General features: G+C 38.9%; 1 protein-coding gene across 1 annotated transcript in view; it reads right to left on the bottom strand.

Moving 5' to 3' along the window:
• Nucleotides 1-405, bottom strand: part of LOC136866813 (hemolymph lipopolysaccharide-binding protein) — a 48,848-nt gene extending 48,443 nt beyond the window's left edge. The window contains exon 1 of the mRNA XM_067143922.2: nt 389-405. Within this exon, the coding sequence (XP_067000023.2) occupies nt 389-403 (15 nt within the window). The 5' untranslated portion in view covers nt 404-405. The remainder of the gene's footprint in view (nt 1-388) is intronic.
• Nucleotides 406-22,289: the final 21,884 nt, after the last annotated feature.

The following is a 22,289-nucleotide window of genomic DNA, read 5'->3' as shown; positions in this document are numbered from 1 at the left end:
AAGTGGTACGAGGGCTGGAGCGGGGTCCATTCAGACTCGGGAGGTCAACTGAGGCCTTTCCTACACCATTTTCGCCATTAGGCCTATCTGTGTCTTTGCGACGTAAAGCAAATTCTAAAATTAAAAATAAATACAAACACTCAGTCTTAGAGCTACCGGAATTAACTGAACAAAGTTAAAGTCATCGGTTCGCCTGGAAATCGAACCCGGAGCCCTTCGAAAAGAAGGCCAGTACGCTGACCATTCAGCCAAGGAGCCCTACAATCAGGAACTACTGCCACATAACAAATATTTAGAAAAACTCGGAACACCTTGCAAATGGTGTACTGTTCTTCCTCCATCAGCATAACAAAAGATTCCTATCATTTTATTTTATATCAATACTCACCCCTTGTTTCTCCATTATTGTCGATGTCAGTCCTTTCCCCTTAAGGAAGTCATATCCTAAATATAGCAAGCCACGGAGTTCAGGGAAGTACCCCGGTCTCCCGAGGGATATGTTGATATGTTGCAGCGCCAGAAGTCAACCCATGACCTCTGTCGATAAGCTGCGATAAAGCAGTAGTCTAGAACTGTGGCTTGCAGGGCCCGATATTCAGTACATGAGTTGTTGTGATTGCTTCGCGTTAGTGCAGAGACAAATACAGAATACAGTATATGAGTTGTTGATTAGGTTTAGGTGACGAATTTTTAGCATTAGTTGGTAAATTTTTTGAAATTATTTGAAAGGCCAAGGTTTTGATAACATATTGTCAAACGCGTACATTTTATAACAGTTCTTTCTTTCTTAATCTGTTTACCCTCCAGGGTTGGTTTTTCCCTCGGACTCAGCGAGGGATCCCAACTCTACCGCCTCAGGTAGGAGGACCAGTACCTCGCCAAGACGTCCTCACCTGCTATGCTGAACAGGGGCCTTGCGGGGGATGGGAAGATTGGAAGGGATATACAAGGAAGAGGGAAGGAAGCGGCCGTGGCCTTAAGTTAGGTATGCGCCGTTCCCGGCTCCCTGAGAGGACGCATAATATCCAGGCTAGCTTAATTATGACCTTTCCGACTAATATAATTCTATCATTTGGGCTATGAGTTCCGAATAAGAGAAAGGCATACCATACGGAGCCAAATAAAAACTTAAATCACCTATAGAAACGACTCTCATACGTTGCTTATTCTACTCCTTATGCTATCAAGTTGTTACCGCATTCATCCACTTAAATCTAAGTCTCTACGCTACTAAACACATTGAAAGAACTGTTTAAAATGTTTACATATTTGTTTATTATATAAATGTTCCAATCCAGAAATCGAATGTTAAGCTATCCTCCCACAAGAAAATCTGGTATAGGAAAGTGCATAATCATCTGATCACTTGGCCTATTTCTAGTGAACATGGACTTAACCTCATAAGTCTACCTATTTCTTCATTCGGTTATATAATTAATCATTTCCTTTCCTCTTCTAACTGCTCCATATCACTCATTCAGCACTTCCGCATTTCTGAGTAAAAGAAAGAATTGACGAAATGACGGTATCGGGCAAAAATGTCTGCAAGCAAAGTTTATCGATAATCTGCCGGTATTTGATACATCCGGCACCCACTATGCCTTCTAAAGGAAATGTTGCTTGATTTCGTCTTCTTTACAATAAATCTACTGAAATCTATTGCACTAAGTGCTCAGATCTTGGTTGCCCAAATCAGGGACCGAATATAACATGCGGCAAATCATTGAATTCCGCATAAGCCATTATACAGCTGAATATTATTAAGATCCAGCTCATAATTATCAAATTAAGAATCATGAGTCCCAAAAAGAAAAATGTCAAGTTCATCCTCTTAGGCCCTTAAAGAAATAATCAAATCGGAATAAAGTGTAAAATTAATGGATTGAAACGACGAAGTCAAATATGTTTGGATACTTAAACTAGTGAAATAGTTTATAACATAGGTGAGTAATTAAAATTCGTATAAATAACTAAAAACTTACTTGGGTAACTAAAGAAAAACTGATTTGGGTGCACCCTAGCAAAGGAAAAGAAAAATATTTACAACATGAGTCCTAACAAGTTAAAATATAGACTGAGGGTGTCTTTTTCATGGTATCCAGGACGCGTTTTGAGGTTTAGAACCATATCTCATGAATTGGAATTCTCCTCTATTGCATATCAGGTTTTGAATTAATTATTAGCTCTCCCTCGGAGCTCATATTCATTTACTGACATATAATCATTCCTATCTTTCTCAACATATCAATAAATGCCTATGGATATTAACCTGGGAGGATAGTTCCCTAACACATTTACATATAACTGGTTACAATGTTGAATATTCATGCTCCTTCTTTATGTTGTTTTTCTGCGTGAAGATTGATAAGTCCTCTTTTAAATCAATGTAATTTTCATAAAAGGTTCAATCAGTACCAATAAGATACACATACCATTTTAAGATCCGAATCCTCTCGTCATTTTAAGTTGTACATACGTGCGATATTATTCCTGCTAACGACTACTCTACTAGTCTCATCTGAAATATATTATCTAAAGTGGTGCATGGTGTGAAGACTTGACCGTCGAATATAATTCCTACATTTTCATTCAGTCATCAGTGATAGGATGTTGCCTAAGAAGTTACTACATTTCCTCTCATCTGAGAATAGATTAGAATTAGAAAACATTTGTGACAGTACATGTGTTTAGTGCATCCTCCTAACTGAGATTTCGTTGACACTACCAAGTGTGCACGCTAACCAAAAGATGTCACTCTGATCTTATTTGAATTTCTTTATGCTTGCTCGTAAGATAAACAGTACATGAAACTGCTACATATTCATTTCCTTATTAGCAAAACTCAACATGAAAAACCATTAAGTCCACTACTACATCACCGTGCTTATCCTCGCGAAGAATCAATAACTACCACTATTCTAAATTATCAATCACATATTAACTTCTCTTAAAATATCATTATTATACTTTCGAACATATATTCCGTCTCCTTTACTAAATACGGGTTCACTTCCTACAATCGTGGCCCTTATTATTTTAATCACGGTTCATGGACATATTTCAAGATACTATGACATTCATTCCGTGATAACCTCCAATTATCATAAACATATTGGTCTATTTAGCAAGCATATCCTACTGCTGGTTCCTAACTTTACATTCATTGGTCATAACCAATGTACACGCGTACCTACATCGCTCTTTGACATATCATACAACTCACTGTCACCTTAACGAACTCAGTATTTCACACTACATGGATCACATTTCGAACGTAGGCTTTCATCACTGATTGACTACCTATCTAAGGATTGGTCATACATATCTGAAGATTACCTATCCACCTTTGCTATAACTCATCACACCACTCTTGTCGCTTAATTATTTCGCACGGAACAAATTATCAAATCATATTACACTTACATTTGAATAAAAACATTATTACACTAATTTAAAAGTAAGACTTATCAGAATTCAGCAGCTCCAGTCGTCGGCATATGTCCAGCTGACAGGATATATTGAAACATCGCCTCTTATTTCCCTAGGTGAACGGGAAATATTGGCATAATTCTCCTCTGGGCTTAGTCATCTCTCGGTCGGCAACGTCATCCGTTGGCACCCATTTGGGCAGTCTGGCTTATCATCTTCTTAGAACATCTTGCTCATCTCTGGACTAGTTGGAATAGAATAGCAAATAAGATTAGTTAGCATTTCCATCGTGAACAGCTGTGAGAAACTGTCTAATGCAAAGATTGTTTCCTTCTGAAAGAGTTGATCTACTTGTCAAATATTCTTCTTGGGGTAATGTAATTTTATGATTTGAAATGAACAAATTCCCTCTCTTCAATCTCTTCCGGGTTATTGTAGGATTCCCTTTCTTCAACTCTTTAACTTTGGTAATATCGTGTCATACGTCAGCAGAGACTGCGGTGACGTAAGCTTGTTGCCGTTTATTTCCAACTTTCCACGTATCTTGGAGTTCGCGGAATGAAATTACTAGTCTTCCACTTAATTCGCAACGTAGCTTCTAAAATTCCGTCTTTGTTCCCGCTGAGCTGATTTCTTGTTGTCTCTTCTTCTTCTTAGCGTGCCTATCCGCCTCGGACGTTGGCGATCAACATGGCTATTCGGGCTTTATCCATTGAAATTCGGAACAGTTCTGCAGATGTTTTGTTGAACCAGGTTTTAAGGTTGTCGAGCCAGGAAATTCTTCTTTTACCGTCCTTAAAATTCTGATGTAGTTACTTCCGTCTTCGACTCGTATTTTTCAAGTAGCAATCCAATCTCGTTTTCTATTTTTTTTAAAAATAATTGTTAGTAACAATCTTCACGTTCGATCCTTTCACTGCCTTCTGGATCTAAATTCTTTTTTCTCTCCCGCCTGATGTGAATACTTTCGCCTTCGCTTGCGGCATGATCAAACCTTTTGACGTTAATTATTCTAAGATACCTGGGTTCCATCTTTGTTCTTCTTCGGACGAAACTTCTTATAACAGTGAAATGGCACAGGTACTATCCCGGCATTTGCCTGGAGAAGTGGGAAACCACGGAAAACCACTTCCAGGATGGCTGAGGTGGGAATCGAACCCACCTTTACTCATTTGACCTCTCGAGGCTGAGTGGACCCCGTTCCAGCCCTCGTACCACTTTTCAAAATTTCGTGGCAGAGCCAGGAATCGAACCCAGGCCTCCGGGGGGGTGGCAGCTAATCACACTAACCACTACACCACAGAGGCGGAAGTATAACAGTTACTTTATTAAATTATTCACCAAACTCACGAGCACTACAGTAATATTGTGAAACTAGAGAAGATATTCTTAAGGATGTATTTCCTTTTCTATTACAAGTTGCTTTACGTCGCACCGACACAGATAGGTCTCATGGCGACGATGGGACAGGGACAGACTAGGAGTGGGAAGGAATCGGCCATGGCGTGAAAATGGGAAACCACGGAATACCATCTTCAGGGCTACCGACAGTGGAGTTCGAACCCAGTATCTCCCGACTGCAAGCTCACAGCTGTGCGTCTGTAACCGCACGACAAACTAGCTCGGTGGATGTATGTTCTGAACTTAATCAAATTAGGAAAAGTGGCAAGTTCGCAGTCTTCTTCAAATTCCTTAGCGGGCCATTCAAAATTTATTGTATTGGCGAGGCTACGTTTGATCATCCCTTATTTAGGGGCTTGAAAAATTCGTATACACAACGAAATCCTGATATTCTGTGGGACTGTATTATCTGTACTAGTGAAATAAATTGTTAAATAGGGAAGGGAGCGGCCCTATCTTGTATGTTCGGTGCCATTCCGATATGATCCGTGGGAGCCGTGGAAAACGAGAACAACTTTCCAGCTGACTTAGAGTGAGATATTACACACTTACCTTCCCACTTATCTTTCATGTTCTATTTTCTTGTTAAGAAGGAAGCCATACTTTTCAGTGTCGACTTAGTCAAATGAGACAAAAACAGTCTGTCAAACACACAACAATTCCAATATAAATAATAACACTTCTCAGTTGTCCTCATAAGGCTGATATCCAGCTTCTAACCTCATATCAGAACTAAATACTCTATGGTAGAGTTAGAAATCAAATCTAGACCAACCATGAAATATTTAAGAACAGCTGGCATGAGGATTTCCTATTTAAATAAAGACTATATTACTCCAAACAGAAAGATTTAACCGATCTAGACAGCTCGTCACACTCTCAACGACCACTGATTTCCATAAGAAAACTTTTGCTTGTCATCCTCATTAGGGATGTAATTTCAGCATTTTTATTGGAACAAGCAAGGAAAATAATAGTTTCTAGTAAGTTTTTTTCTAAATAAGCGTATTTCCTTTCGACCACAATAAAAGAAATGTGCAACTCTTTGGCTAACTTAAATCTCCGATAGTACATCTCGAAACTAATTCATTCTAATGACCTAACAATCTCCACACTTAATTCAACTCTATCATTATATATCTGGGCACTGTCAGTCCAATATTAGGATAAAAGTAATAAGGGACAGCAAATATGACGTACCGAGAACTCATATCTCTAGAATGTGTGAGAGAGAATTGTAAAATCCTCGTTGTTTCCAGATACTGATGGCTTAATCTATACTTCTATGCTATTATTTAAAGATGTTTGTTTGTATGCAATGGCTAATCTCAGGAACTACTGGACCGATTCCAAAAATTATTTCACTAATAGAGAGATAAGCTATCCCAGAGTGCTATAGGCTATATTTTATTTTCAAAACAATTTGAGGAGGGGAGAGGGTGCGACGTGGGGAGATACAAAAATACTAGACTAACATAGGCGAAATTTCGAATTTGTCGTACAAGGACGATACAAAGCTCAATTTAAGCCCCTTGACGCGAAGAAAAAACTCGGTAAGCCCTAAGGGCCCTAAAACTATGTTTTAAAGCCCTAAAACCAATCGTTATGGAGTATTGGCACCACACCACCCCTGCTCTAGGAATCGGACAAAGAAATGTACTGCAGTAACCATGACAACGTGAGCTCCTGTATCCTTACAGCAGCGAGATTATCTACAACATATCACAAAAACCTAACATGTTACAGATATGAAAATAGATATCTGGAATCTCCTTAAAAAATAAAAGAACACAAATTTTTGTTTTCAGAAAATCCACTTAAGGGGTGATGGGGGTGGGTGGGTGAAAAGATCGGAGGAAGGAGTTGAATACTTTATATGAGGATACACATATCTAAGAAACTGAAGATGTTACATAAGTTAAAACTGGTACTTGGAATCTCTTTTAAAAATAAATGAACACATTTTTTTGGAAAATCCACTCAAGGGGTGAAATAATAAAAAAGCGGATGAATTTTAAAATGAATATCTTCTTCTTCTTCTACCGGTTTTCTCACACCTGTGGGGTTGCCGGTCCGAACTGCGTCCCACATGTGGATTTTATGCTATTTTACGGCTGGATGCCCTTCCTGACGCAACCCTATGTGTACTATTGCGTATTTCTGTTGTGGTTGGTAATGTGGTTTGTTGAGCGAATAGAACGGGAGAGTGTTGGGACAAATACAAACAACCTGTCCTCGAGTCAGAAGATTTAATCACGCGCGATTAAGATCCCCGACTCAGCCTGGAATGAAAACTGGAACCCTGTGAATCGAAGGCCTCAACGCTGAACACTCAGCCAAGGAGTGGGGCAGTTTTTAAAATGAGTATATCTCATAAACTAACTGTACTACATTAACTGTAAACAACTAAAGCAGTTCTTAACATCTATCTTTCCGGAGGAGTACGCAAGAGGCTGAGATCAGGCATTCATGTGTCGAACAATCAGAAATATGTATATTTCGCAGAAAATTGCTTCTCTGCTTTAGCTTTATATTCTTTAAATCCATGTAGTCCAAAATAACAGAAGGGCTTAATGATTTACTTTCTTACTTATTATATAATGTATGTCTTAACCTTACTGAATTTGGTATCTGTATTTTCATTTTTTTATGTCTCATGTTTAGTTTAATACTTTAATATTATAAAAATGTAGTTACTGTGATCATACATCTGTATTGTATTATAAGAAGACGCTACATAAAGGGGATTTTCAGCCTCAGTGGTATGTAAATCATGATCAATAAATTCAATTCAGTTCAATTCAATGAACTTAACATGTTACAGGTGTGAAAATGGGTATTTGTAATCTCCTTTAAAAATAAAGAAACACGTACTTTTTTTTTTCGGAAAATCAATTTAATCTGGAGATCGAAAATAAGTGAAGAAGGAACTTAATTCTCTTTATGAGGATACTTATATCTCAAAAACTAAGACGTTACAGACGTAAAAATTGGTATCTGGATTGTCCTTTAGATATACCCTTTTTCTTCGACATAAAACGTGACTGTTTGTCACATGGGGAGTTCCATGTCGCATGTTCCAGATTTAGCTCTGCCAGTAGCCTGGTCATCTTAGCCGCAAAACGAGGTTTACACAGAGGTTCTGGGGTAAATGAAATGGAAGTTTTCGGTGAGTTTTTATACTTTAGGGATTTTTCAGTTAATGTCTTAGCGCAGTACCGAGGAACAATTATTTTTTATTAAATTACGAAATCTTCGCGAGAGAAGCCGTGGGTACCAGCTAGTTTATTATATGTAGTGAGAGTGTGCCTGTACATTATTTGTAGTTTATTACTCCATTTATATTCGAGATAAGATATGTTTTATGCTTTCTTTAATCTGAACCAGGACATTCCAGGTTTGTCTAATGACAAAAAATAACACACAGTAACCATTTTGAGGAAATATAGGCTACTTAGTTTTGAACAAGTAAATCAGACGTATCTAAAATAAGGGTTAGAGACGGCCATGTTAAATGCTATGAATAGCATATAAATGATATCGAAGAATCGAGACGAAGTATTTGATTATTGAGACAACTATCTCATCTTGCAGATTTCCTGTTTACTTATTTTATCCATGCAATAATGAAGAGAAACTTCGATCCACACAAATTTCCTAGTAGTTTGTTCGCATGATCTCTGCTAGGATGAAATTTTTTAGATGTATTATTTGATAACATCGTATTCCTATTGTTAATTTCGCCAATTACCACGACGATTCCACTTGTTCTTTTCATTAGGTGAAAGATATGCCATATTTTTATTACATAGGGCGTTCAGAAATGATTGAGACTGCACGGCATTTTTACACAATAACAGTTTCGTCTTCTTCATTTCGAATCACCCATCTTTGGGATACGTCAGTACAATTAATTCTTAGATGCTTGTGCACTTTTCTTCTCCCAGTAGTTCTTCATTCTAACTCATCTCCTCCTTTCCTCCTCCGATATCTGAATCGGTTTTCTGGTGTTGTTCCTAACTTGGAACCTCTTAGTTTTCTCTTTGGTCACGGTTTTGGCTGTACCATTCTTTAACAAGAGTTCGGTAATCTTAAGATCTCTCAGACCCTTTTCAACTTCCTTAAACCAATTGTATTTAGCCATTTTTTTAAAGAATTCAAAGACCTGTTTAGTTAATCTGTCAGTATTCATTCGGAATATGTGTCCACAGAAATCAATCCTCCTTTTCCTCATGGTATCCAAGAGTCTCTCCGACTGTACGTAGAGGGATTCGTTTCTAAAAGAAACTTGTTTGTTATTTTGGAATTTGGGACCCATGACCTTCCTAAATATTTTCCTCTCCTTGATTTCCAATTTCTCCATTTGCCCTTTCCTCCCCATGACTAGTGTCTCTGCTGCATAGAGTGCTTTCGGCTTAATTACTGTGTTATAATACCTTATTTTGGTGTTCCAAGAGAGGGCTTTCTCATTGTATGTGTTTCTGGTTTTCTGGAGAGCTACTTCTATTTTGGTCCTTCTCGCTTCCATTGCTTTCCCTTCAAGGTTGTTCCATTCAGTCCATTCCCCGAGGTGCTTGAAACTCTTCACCACCTCTATTCTTGATCCCCTACTTTAATTCTCTTAGGGGTGTCAAGTATATTCGTCATGATCTTCGTCTTTTCGAAAGAAATCCGAAGTCCTATCCTCCCCGCCTGCTCTTGTAATTCGGCGATTTGTTCTTTTGAGTAACAGTTTATTGAAACAAAATAAATAAAGTGTTCTTCGCCATATGCACCTCCGTCGTCGTTCCGCCAATTTCTGTATTTAATGCATGAAGCCCGTCGTTGGAGGTGAACTTCTTATCCTGCATACCTTCTTTCATATCATAGTCACTAGGGACAAGACCGGAAGAATATGGCGCCTCAGACATACTACTACTACAGCTACTACAGTAGTCTTTAGTTACCAACGAAGTAAATATTCCTGTCATTGTTACACAGACATACAAAACACAATCTGATGGCACCACTAATGCACCTCTCTGAAATGCTTCATTACTCTGCAGGAGACCTAAACATTTGTCACAGCTTATCCTTCTGATATTTTTCTTACTGCATATCCAGAAATTTATATTGCACCTGACATCTCGAAATCCCATCAAAAAGTCACATGATAAGAGTGAATCAACTTGTCTATAAGAGCCATATTGGCCCTTATAGCAACTGTATTGACAAAATAAAACAATTATAATTGACGAGTGAAACTATAAAAGTTCAGCGACGGTAAAATACCGGTTAAGTTTTGTTGATACAGTTTAGGCTAGGTGTTTTAATTTGAAAAACAAATAGTCCCAGTGTATTATTGTGGAAACAATGACTGTACTACACGAAGCGTCACCGGGTGCAACTGTAAGTGCATTGTTTAAAATCTGCTATGGAGTACAGTAAGTTGTGATGGTGTCGTCACTGCCTTGAATATCAATTTGGTAGTATAGACATGATACTGTGTAGGCTTTTGGGCTTATGCCGTGTCAACAAATAAGGTGAAATTCTTAACGTTTCGCAGAGAAATGTGCTCTGCGTCCTCAGAAGAAATCTCGACTGTCCACGAGAAAGGCTTCCTAAACAATGACACTTTTGAATTTGGACGTTGTGAGAGAAGTGGAAATGGTACGTTCATTCGCCACCAGATGGCCCCCAGGACGTGGCACAGCGCTAGCGTTCGAAGCGGAAACTGGCCGAACCATAACAATCGGACTAAGCGGTTCACATAACGTGTTTGCATAATATATGACATTGACAGGTGCACGATATAGACACAAGCCTGGAATGAAACATCTGCCGACGAGGAACGTACGAATTTGGAAAACACCCAGACGAAATAACAATAGTGAAGGGACAGGGCAGGGAACTACCTACGTAAATTCTTAATGGGTGGCAACCAGGTATTACTTAATTGATAGCTGGTGTCCCTGTTGAAATTGTTAGGATTTCTACGTATTTCCACAGCTTCCCATGTAATCCTGGACCTGTAGTGTCTAGTGTGGGTAAGAGCTCGAGCATCTTGGAACATGACATCATGACCCGACGATGAAAGTTGAATTTCAGCAAGGACAGAATGAACGCAGGGAGATAAATGTATACTTAATGGAACACCAGGCAAATCTTATTAATGATTTTAATAAATCATTAGAGAGTATTAGGGTCGACATGAAAAAATCCATTGAGAATCTTCAACTTGACTTAAATAAACGATTTCAGGAAAATCAAACAGACGTTAGGGCCGAGATATGCAAATCAAATAAAGAGTTAAGGAAGACTTTGATAAACAGTTCGCTGAAGTTACAAGTAGACATTGATCAACGATTAGGTGAGAACCAAAAGATGTATCAACACTTGTGTAGCAATCAGGATGAAATGAAAAAGGAGTTAGACCAACATTTGATAGCTAGTCAAGAGGCACATAGATTGTTACGTGAGAACCAAGTGTAAATTAAAACCGTTTTAAGTAAACACCTAGAGGAGTTACGTAAGTTGGTGTCTAATAGACAGGGGAAGACCATGACAATAATTGAGGAGCAGAGGGAACGTCTATCAGTTTACATTAAAGCGTTAGATTCTAAGATGGAAAATATGCGCGAAGATCTTGAAAGTTCTGTAACTGAAACTGTTGTGAAAAGGATACTTCAGGGTAATGAGGATACCTTGAATAATCTGAAAATATCTCAGGATTACATTAGCAAGCATATTAAGGAGATGCAGGAAGAGATGATAGAATTGAAGAATTATTTCGGGGATAGTAAGCAGGAAGTGTCAGGACAAGTTCAGGAGACACAAAATAGGATCGTTTCTATATAAGACAAGTTGGATGATATAAATGGGATACACGATGATACAGACAAAAAGGATGGTTTCATCAAGAGTGAGGTTGAAGATAATAGACGGGGGTATCCAGTTTTGTAGAGATAAAAGCCCAGATAATAAAGGTTACTAGCTCTTCAGCAACAGTATCTGATTTCAATATTAGCGACCAGATGTCGACTAATCATGAAGTCTACATTAATGGTCATGGGAACAACGAAAATGTTACTACATCTCTAGGATCGGGACTTACTAAAGTAAATAGTATGATCAGGTTGCATGTGGACCATCCTACAATGTTCAAAGGCAGTCCTAGTTTAATACTTCAGGGATTTTTGGAAGGCTTAAGGTAGTACAACAAGGAGGCAAAGAGTCCAGAAGATAGGCATTTTGAGAGTGGCGAAAAGATGTTTGGAAGGTGCACCGTTGCAGTGGTTTACTGGGTTCAGATATCACTTCGACAAATTTGACGAGTTTGAGAAAGCATTTTAGACAGATTTTTCAACACGGGAGTACAACCAAATTTGCGATTATAATTGTATTCTGGTAGGTACACTGCCATTGGTCCTACGAGGTACGCAGCATATTTTAGCGCTCATTTGGTAAATACCTCCGCCGTCACAACAGAAGCTTGTTCAGGCAATCCAGAAGCAGCTGCCTCCTGATGTTCAAAGAATAGTAATTGCGTCGAAAGCAGATACCCCAAATCAAGCAGAAATTATTCTGAGACAACTAGATCGTACTCACAATCAGACCATTAGAAAAGGCGGGAGATCTCACGAACATCATGTAAACGTAACTGATAGCGTCCCAGGGAATAATGAAGAGAGTCAATGTAGTCCAAATCAATGTAGGCCACAGCATCAGGGACATCAGTCTGATTTCGGAAGGAATTGGGAACCGCCACGTCATAGAGGTGATGAATCGGAGCGTCGTAGGAATAATTGGGATAGAAGACAAGGAAGAAATAAACACTGGCGAGGTTATGAACGTCATGGTAGAAACCGTAGAATTTATAGAGGAAACAGCTATGATAATAGGCAGGACCAGAATAGATATCGGGACGGAGCACAATACAAAAACAAGATGAGAAAACAGAGGGAGAATAAGGAGAAATGAAAGGATGCCATTGAGCCATTTGCATTGTCTATTATCAATTTAATCCAAATTACTGTAATGGCGTCTTGCCACCTCACTTCGTAAGAGTTAAATAGTACCATGTGTGTACGAGAGATGGCGGAGCAGGAGCGGTAGCAGGAGACTTCGAGTAATTCTACCCCCTTGCGGGAGAGGAAGTAACTATAAACGGGATCAGTGAAAGTTGATCCCGGTTTACGGTATACTCCGCCGGCTAGGGGGAATGTTGCAAGCTTGGCTGCGCCTGCGTATTGCTTCCTTCAGGCTACAGGCAAGGGCTCACTTCACATGAGCACGGGCCTTGTTCCCCGGGAGAACGGCGCTAGGTGTTCGACAGATCTCGTCCTGATTTTCACAAAACACAAATTCATATCGTACTCAAAATAACGAAAAGGCACCAGGATAATTGCACTGTACATAAATAATATTCCTTACAGTTCCAAGCTACGTGCTGGAGCCCGGTAGCACGTACTGACCGGCCGCCACTGTCAGCTTTGTAGTTTGCCACGAATCATCAGATTGTGATTGCCTTTCGTGTCATCGCGAGAACCATCTTGCCTTGTACGAATCGCGGTCGTAATGGGAATACTTTGCTGCGTTAGATTACACGGTCTTGCTGTAGTATTCCTAGTGCACGCTACATACGCACGTCCACCTGAGTGACCCTTGGATGACCTTCGGCTACTTGTTATGTTATATTATTGTTGGATCTGTGTGCCCGATGTTATGTTTGCATATCAGTCCCGAAATATATGGCGGTGTGGGTGAGTGAATGGGTGTGCTGGAGTACATGTGTCATATCGAAAACCCATTTCGATTATTAACTTCCATTTTTTCTTTCTGATGCCGATTCTAGGCTTGTAGTTTTGTATCCGTGTTGGCTTCTCACTATATTTTCTTGAATTTATTTTTTCCCATCATTTTTCGCACTGTTTTTACCTCAGTCATTTATTTTGTTTGGTCTTTCATTGACGTGCTTGTTTACCCCTTCTTTTTAACTTCCCGGAGCTCTTGGAACATGCATTACCTTTTACTATTCCTTGATGCAGGGGGCGGATAATGAAGGTGATGGATAGTTGAAAAAAGATGAGGTGTATGCGGGTGGATGGAATTACATGTTTTAGAGGAATAACATATTCCCAGGAAACCTTCGTGGTTCTGTTTTTCAATTGCTAGAAATTGTCTTTGAACATTTAAAAGAAAAAAAAGTTTTGCCCGTCAGTGCGATTACGTTGAATAATTTAAAATCACGATGTGGAAACATGTTTGAATATTTGTTTGTGAATGGCCAGGATACTACCCAAACGCCAGCGATTGAGCTACGTATGTATTTACTTAATCACTATTCTTGTTTTAATTTAATTCACCTTTTCAAAATTTGATATACCTTGATTGAATAAACCTTGTCATTTGTCCATTTGCATTTCTTTCGAGTAGCATTTGGACTCTTAATAGCACTAAGATAAGAGCCCGATTTCCAGCTCGGGGCCTTAGATTGTTGGCCTTTCCCAGTCACGATCCATGGTTGGTATCCGCGTATTATATTCCGCCGATATTATTGTTTATCGGGGAGAATCGTGCGGGTGGGTTCCGGTTCACATAACAGAACACAAATACAGACTGTGTTGGAGCTGAAAGTTTGGCATATCAGCAAGCCAACCGACAGAGCCATGATTCAGGTATATACCCGTCAGCTAATAGTTTTGAAGGTAGCAGAAATTCGCCAGCTAGTAAACGAAAAGGAAGTACAGAAGTGGATTAAACTCATAATGGAGGAAAATCGCAGGATCCATAAAGAAAATGGAATGTTGAGAGATGAGATTAGACAACTGTGAAACGGACAGCGATAGTTGGAGAAGAGAATGCGAAATGATGGTTTTGTTTTGAAATGGAGAACTTTGATTAAATATTTTCAATGCCATGAAAATACTTTATTTTGCAAAAGGACCATGAAACCATCATTCACAGTCGTCAAAAGGTATACCTAAATTTACTAGTCAACCTAGCCGCGTGGTGTGTTGTTGTGAATGGAGCATCCATTTTTGCATCTTTACTTGATGAGCACCCTGTGTCTTCTTCATGTTTCGTACCCACGAGACAAGAACGCTGAAGTTGAATTGCAATCTCTTTGGGCAGGGAAGAAATCCAGATTTATAAGATCCTAGGCGAGAGTTTCAGATGGATTCGAGCATACTCGTGGCTAATTTCTAAAATACGATCCAGATGTAAAATAAAAATTGGACTGGTACAGTGGAACGCCCAGTAAATTGAAAGGAATTGTCATGAAATCAATCTCTTCTGGCCGAAGATGGAATGATTGTGTTTAGACCGTGGGAAGATACGAAGCTACGTGTATGTCGTCATGTATGGGGAGAAGTATTTTTTCAACTCACGCTTCAGTGTTTTAGATAATTTAGAGGCAAATTAAAATTATAAAATCATGAGATTCACATTCCTCTAATTTGTCTGAACATGATGGATACCAACAGAAGAGATGATACCCGTGGGTATAATGAAATTGTATAATGTGATGCAATCTTCCTACCACTTTCCACGCGCCAAAAACCCAGACATACTAAGGATGACGAGAGTGCAAAATTCATTCCTTCTTCGGTGATACGCGAGCCCAGGTCTGTGTCGCTCTGGGTCAATTATTTATGTGCGGTTGATAAATTGAACATTCAAGTTCGGTTATTGGTAAGAGTGAAATACCAGTCTAGGGTAAGAACTGGTGGAATGTGAAATAAAATAAATAGTCATATGCATGCGAATATTAAGTTTGCCCGCGTTTGTGATGAAACGATAAATTAAAGTCATATCTCGGCACGTTGATATTAATTCAGTCCTTTGCCTGTTAAATGTGTCAGATGGTGTAAATATTGAAATATGAATCAGAAGTGACTTGATATTTTTATATGGTAAATATACAGTGTTTCATGTAAATATTATATAAAGGTAAGGGTAATCAAGAAGAAACGTGTGAGATAAACTTGAAGATTTACATATATTTGTTAAGCGTGTAGAATGCAAGAAAATAAAGTGAAATAATATTGCTAATTAAGAATCTCCGGGAAGAAATGTGTGAAGTGTGTATAGTGTGTATCAACATGGTGTGTTAAACCTTAATTGGGCGGTCGGCGAATGGCAATGTCTGAAAACATGCAATTGTTCAGCAGAAGTCCAGGTGGGTAAGATGATTTGTATTCTTTAAGAGTATTTTGCATCGTTATGTTCTCTGTAAATAAGGGCCGAAGTTTCTGACCGTTAGTTTGTTGCTTTTCTTTGCTCCGGTTTAAGAATGAAGTGCTGTGTGGCACTGAGATGTTATGAGAAGTCTACGCATATTTTATGTTGAAATCCCAAATTTTCCGAAAATTATGTTAAACCGGATTAAATAAATTATCGGATAAAGATACGTTTTATGCCAGTCTGGCGTTATAGAACTTGTGTGTCAAGATTCCGTGTCAAAGCATAATGTAAAATATAGTTGAGTGTTGGAAGATTTTCGTTTTTGTGGGTATCGGATAGAGATATCGTAATGTCTAAATTATGTCAAGATCGGCGTGATTTTGCTATCATTTAAAATTTAATATTTGATAGAAGTTTGTTTCAATAGTTACATAATTTTAGGACGATAATTAATCCACGAAATAAGCCACGATATTAAAATGAAATTTTTAAAATGTGATGGGATCGAGATGGAAATACAACATTTTATAAGAAATTAATCTAAGATCATATAGACATCAAATGGCCATGATGAGAAAGGACGAACCAGCAGAGACAATGTAAAATTAAATGAGTTCAGTTGGATTCCGGGATGGCAATGCCCCGAGGGAGAATCGAACTCAGGATATGTTGATGCCGGGAAGATGTAATGCCCCGAGGAAATAATGTGTTATAATGCCGAGAAGAGGAAATGCGCCGAGGAAATAATGTGTTAGAATGCTGTTGGTGGCATGTGCAACGTCCAGGTTTCGAGAATCGTTTGGTTTTAGGAATCATTTGATAATCAGAAGGCTAGATGTTATGAGAAATAAATTTAATTGAAATGAGTATGTTATAATCTGGCTTGTTCCATGCAGATTTACTGCAGGTAGAAAATTGACAGGTGTTACGGGATGACTGATAAAACGCTAGCCGGAAGGATGAGATATTTTTAGAATACTGCGAGCCCGTTATCAGACTACTGTCTCGAAGATTAAGAGGGTCGAATGAAGTAATAACATTACCGTATGTAAACCTCGTAATTGATAGAGATGATATTTTGTATACTGGATTAATGGTTTTTTGAAATGTGGGAGAGTATTTTACGGCAAAATCTGGACACAGTTGTTGTGGTATTAGATTGTTAATGTGTGCTGTGGCGAATTTATGGAATGGTAAGGGCAAATGATGGCACTCGTTTGTCACGCACCCACTATTGAGATATTGGTTTAATTATTAGATGGCCTCAGTTCTGGTTTTCTGTGGGATCATCAAGGTGTTGGAGTTGTGCAGTACTGATCTGTTAAAGACGTAATGATTGCGACTAGCCTCATACTTATTTTTAATGTTGGTTAGTGGACCACACGGATAGTTGTGAGTGATATAAATACTTTTAGGGATTAAAGAACGTAACGATGCAGAATGATTAAATCATGTCATTATATTATATATTTTTGTAACAGCGGTATAAGACTTACACTAAGAGAGAGAGATCACTAGTTATAAAGTCAGCATATGTTGATGACAACTATTTTCAACATTCATGAAATCAATTAGATGGTTAGTTCAGTTTGCAATGATCAGTGTCCAGATTATTTTCAACAATTCATGAAATCAATTAGATAGCCAGTTCAGTCTGCAATGATCAGTATCCAGTTTATTTGTAACATTCATGAAATAAATTAGATGGTTCGTTCAGTCTGCAATGAACAGTGTCCAGTTTATTTTCGACAGTAATAATATCGATTAGATAGTTCAGTCTGCAATGATCAGTGTCCAGTTTATTTTCAACATTCATGACATTAATCAGATAGTTCAGTCTGCAATGATCAGTGTCCGGTTTATTTTCAACATTCATGAATTAGGCTAGATGATTTGTTCAGTCTGTAATGATCAGTGTCCGGTTTATTATTAATGTTTATTATCAGTTAGATGGTTAGTTCAGTCTGCGAGGACTTGTGATTAGTTTACTCTGGTGAGAGCTAACATTTTATGGATAATCATTACACGATTAGTTCAGTCTGCGATGATAGTTTGTCAGTTACATTTTATTTGATCACTAAAGTTAAGTATTTGTGATAAAAATTTATTTTATGATTAGGATAGCACTGACCATAGTTTTAGAGTAGCACACTCCTTCAATGGTCAAGATGATGGTGTGATTACTGAAATAAATAATAAATCGTTCTCTATGTGAATGACACGTTTATCTGTGTTCATTACCACAGTAGTGGTCATGAATTTTGTTATGAGTGTGTTTTCTACATTCTAATGAAGATCATTTGTTTAATAAGTTCGCATTACCTGCTATTTACAGCATGGTGATGATTAATACAACACCGTTCATTGACGTTACTCTTTGCAGTTCAGTTTGTTAGTACCGTTTAATGACGGTCTGATTAAATTGTTTTAATTATTTTTTCAGTGAAAAAATATGATTAATTTCCAGAAATCCGTGCTTATTGGTTTATTCAATTTAAATTAGTTTATTATAAAATAATACAACCTGAAAGTTATTTGTGTGTTAACTCAAATGTAAACTCAAGCTTTTAAGTATACTTTATAAATATTGCAGTTCAGTGGAACAATATTCCATATAATTTTAAATAATTGATAAATAATATATCTTTACTTCTGGGTATCTGGTTGTGACACAACGTGGTGCGATCATGTATTTTATAGAGATATTAGGGATTTGGTAACAGTGAATTTTGGAGCACATGCCTTGCCAAGGAGCAAGTTAACTTTTTCTTATGTATAATCACTCGGTTCAAATATAACCTGAGGTTGTTTCGGTTCTATTCAGGGTCCATTCTGTAGCTGATGATATCTTACGTGGTATTTTGTGATCAGTGGATAACCTTAGTTAAAGAAAATTTCGGAGTACGGTTACGGAAACTGACTCTTCACGGATCAAGTGAATCGACCAACGGTGTTACTTGAAATCCGATAGTAATTTTCAGGTTTTTTCTCTTTCCATTGTTTTTATTATTGGATTCTGTTCTGGAATGGCAATTAACTAAGCATCAATAAAATAATTCCTGAAGCCTTCATATTTTTTGTTTGTGTCAAAATTTATGTTAGCTGTTTTGTTAAATACACCAAACTTTCTTTTATTAATCGATGCTTCACGTCTATGGTGCGTAAATATTTTCTTTTTATAATAAATCCATTTGCCTTTGCTGGTGAGATGTAGTGCTTACCGTGCACTATGTCTTCTGGTATAGGCTAGAATTAATTTGTTTCTTTCAATGCCCTGTCTCAGTTTCATCCTTGGCTTTGACAATATGAAAGTGACCGAGGTATGAGCAATGCTAGTAATACCATTCCTTATGCAGCCATTCCCTGTCATGAAAGGTGTGAAAATATCACTCATAGGGTCAGCTGGTGCATGCATTTCAATGGACTTGGCAGGCTGACATGTAACAGCAAATTCTGGTTCGGTGAGGAAAGCAACGGGCAACTACCTCACTCCTCATTTCCCTAGCATGCCTCTTCAGGTGGTGCCTAGGCAAATTATGATAGCTGTTGGTGGAACTGTAGAGGATCAAACCAGCCTTTGGGCTGAATACCCAACATACACAACATACAATAAATCCATTTCAGCCCATTTCTTAAATTTTATTTCAAGTAGTTATTAGCTTTCCTTATGCCACCCGGCGATTTATGTCAAAAAGCGACTGAAGAGTAGAATAATTTACATTTGCAAGAGCCAGAGGCATATATTGACTATCGGTAAGCAAGGGTGCAATATTCCTCGAGTAAACATTCATCTGCTTCAGTCTTCATTTCCTAATATTTTCCTCCAACACCTGACTTAAATCAACTGCACTCCATTATTGTTGTTTTGAACATTTTATTTTCATCTTGGAATCCTTTTTCAAGACTCCGTCCATACCGTCCAACAATCTCTCCAGTATTGTCCAAGACTCATACAAAAAAAGTAAGCAATTCAAAGATTTAAAATATCTAATTCGTCACTCAATGTTGGATGCTTAATTTCCAAGCTAACGTGGCTCTTCACAGAGGTTTCATTGCGTCATGGAACATACATTTGGGAATAATGTCAGTGCATGGCCGGACTACACTAAGTCTGGCCATGGTCAGTGACATGTCTTGACATTTCAAGTCGGAAAGCAATGTGGAATGACAACGCGATATTCACTACTATACCTTGAAATTATTCAGTATAACTTAGCTCTGCTTGAAATTCACCTTTATGGACTTCTACGTACAATAACTAAACTATGAAAATATATGTGGGTTTTTCGTTTGTTGTAATGTGCGTGATTGTCGAGTATCTTTGTCATCGGCTTTGTTGGGCAGGTCACGGTTCGAATTTTGACAAAGATATGTATGATTTTTGAAATGAGAATTCACGTCCTTGCGATTCAGATTCCAAGCAAAGCTAGACGTTTCGTGCCCATATGTGTATGTTGAGTACTCATCCCAAACGTTGGCTGGATCCCTAAGCGTACCATCATGAGATGACACTGATCGTGGAAAGCAAGCAAGCAAGCTTGCAGTTTTACATGACTTTTGTTGACATCGTGATCATAGTCATGGAACCACTCTTCTCTATTACAGTGAACTTTCTATATCCTTTTAGAGAAATTTAATACAGTCAAACTGTCGGCCCCGCGGTGTAGGGGTAGCGTGCCTGCCTCTTACTCGGAGGTCCCGGTTTTGATTCCCAGTCAGGTCAGGGATTTTTACCTGTTTCTGAAGGCTGATTCGAGGTCCACTCAGCCTACATGATTGCAATTGAGGAGCTATCTGACGGTGAGGTAGCGAGCCCGGTCTAGAAAGCCAAGAATAACGGCCGAGTGGACTCGTCCTGTTGACCACATGACACCTCGCAATCTGCAGGCGTTCGGGCTGAACAGCGGTCGCTTAGTAGGCCAAGGCCCTTCGGGGCTGTTTCGTCATGGGGTTTCGTTTGGTTTGGTTTAAGACAGTCAAAGTTCTTTATTTTGCTATGGATATCGCTGTGTATAAATATTAACTGTTTCTCTAATACTTAATTAATCCACAGCTGAATGGTCAGTGTCACAGGCTCAGGTTCAGAGGGTCCAGGGTTCGATTCCCGGCTGTGACTGGACTTAGGCCGCGTGTGGTTAATTCCTCTGGCTGGACGATTGGGTGTTTGTGACCTACTCAATACAAATCTCTCCATATACACAGTACACTGCCGTCCGGCTTCTTGGCTGACTGGTTAGCATGCTGGCCTTTTGTCCAAGAGGTTTCGGTTCCATTCCTGGCCTTTTCGGAGACTTCAATCCTAGTTACTTTCCTTGGTTCGGGGGCTGGTTGTTTTTGCCATCTTGAACATTAGAATTTATCCTAAGTAAGGTCTTTCTCACATATGCGCAGGTCGCTGGTAGGCGTCAACTCCGAAGATCAGCACCAGGCCTCTCCGGAGACCACACGTCGTTATTATTCAGCCACACTAACAAGCACCACAGAGACACCCTGTAGTCCATATTTTCCTGAACGTGGGGTAGGAAGGGCAGGGCCAAGTCTAACTGCATGACGCAGTATTTTGCTACTCGCGATCCTTCCAGGGGCTGGAGAAATTCAGCAGAGGGGGACAAAATATCAAGTGAATGTGCTCTCCGACAATGCACATTCACATGTTCAAGGAATAAAACATAAATTAGGGAGTACCGGGAATCTACTGGGGATAGGTTAGATCGGGTTAGTTTAGCTTGGATTAGGATAACATCAGAATATTTCAATAAAATAAAATGCGCATGGCTTCTAGTGCCGGGAGTGTCCGAGGACAAGTTCGGCTCGCCAGATGCAGATCTTTTGATTTGACTCCCGTAGGCGACCTGCTCGCCATGATGAGGATGGAGTGATGATGAAGACGACACATAGACCCAGCCCCCGTGCCGACGAAATTAACCAATTAAGGTAAACATTTCCGAGCCTGCCGGGAATCGAACCCGGGTACCCTGTGGCCAAAGGCAAGAACGCTAACCATTTAGCCATGAAGCCGGACAGAATATTTCAATAATACTGGCCCATTAAAGTTTATCTTACTACAGTTAAACTAAGCCATGGGAGAGTCAGACATTTTTAATACCATTCCCCAATAAATATATTGTATTTACGCCTGCCCTTTAGTCCTATTTCCTCATACGAGGTTGGGAATGAAGTGAGATGAAGTGATACGGCATAATTTTACGGCCAGATGCCCTTTCTGTCGCAAACCTCAGCTGAGGAGATAATGAAGATGAAATGAATAGTGATGAATGGAATTGGGAAAAGAA

This window comes from Anabrus simplex, chromosome 1 (genome assembly GCF_040414725.1).
Source record: "Anabrus simplex isolate iqAnaSimp1 chromosome 1, ASM4041472v1, whole genome shotgun sequence".
Taxonomy (NCBI): Eukaryota; Metazoa; Arthropoda; class Insecta; order Orthoptera; family Tettigoniidae; genus Anabrus; species Anabrus simplex.
The sequence above is the reverse complement of the archived record's forward strand: the minus strand, read 5'-3'. Positions and strand labels throughout refer to the sequence as shown.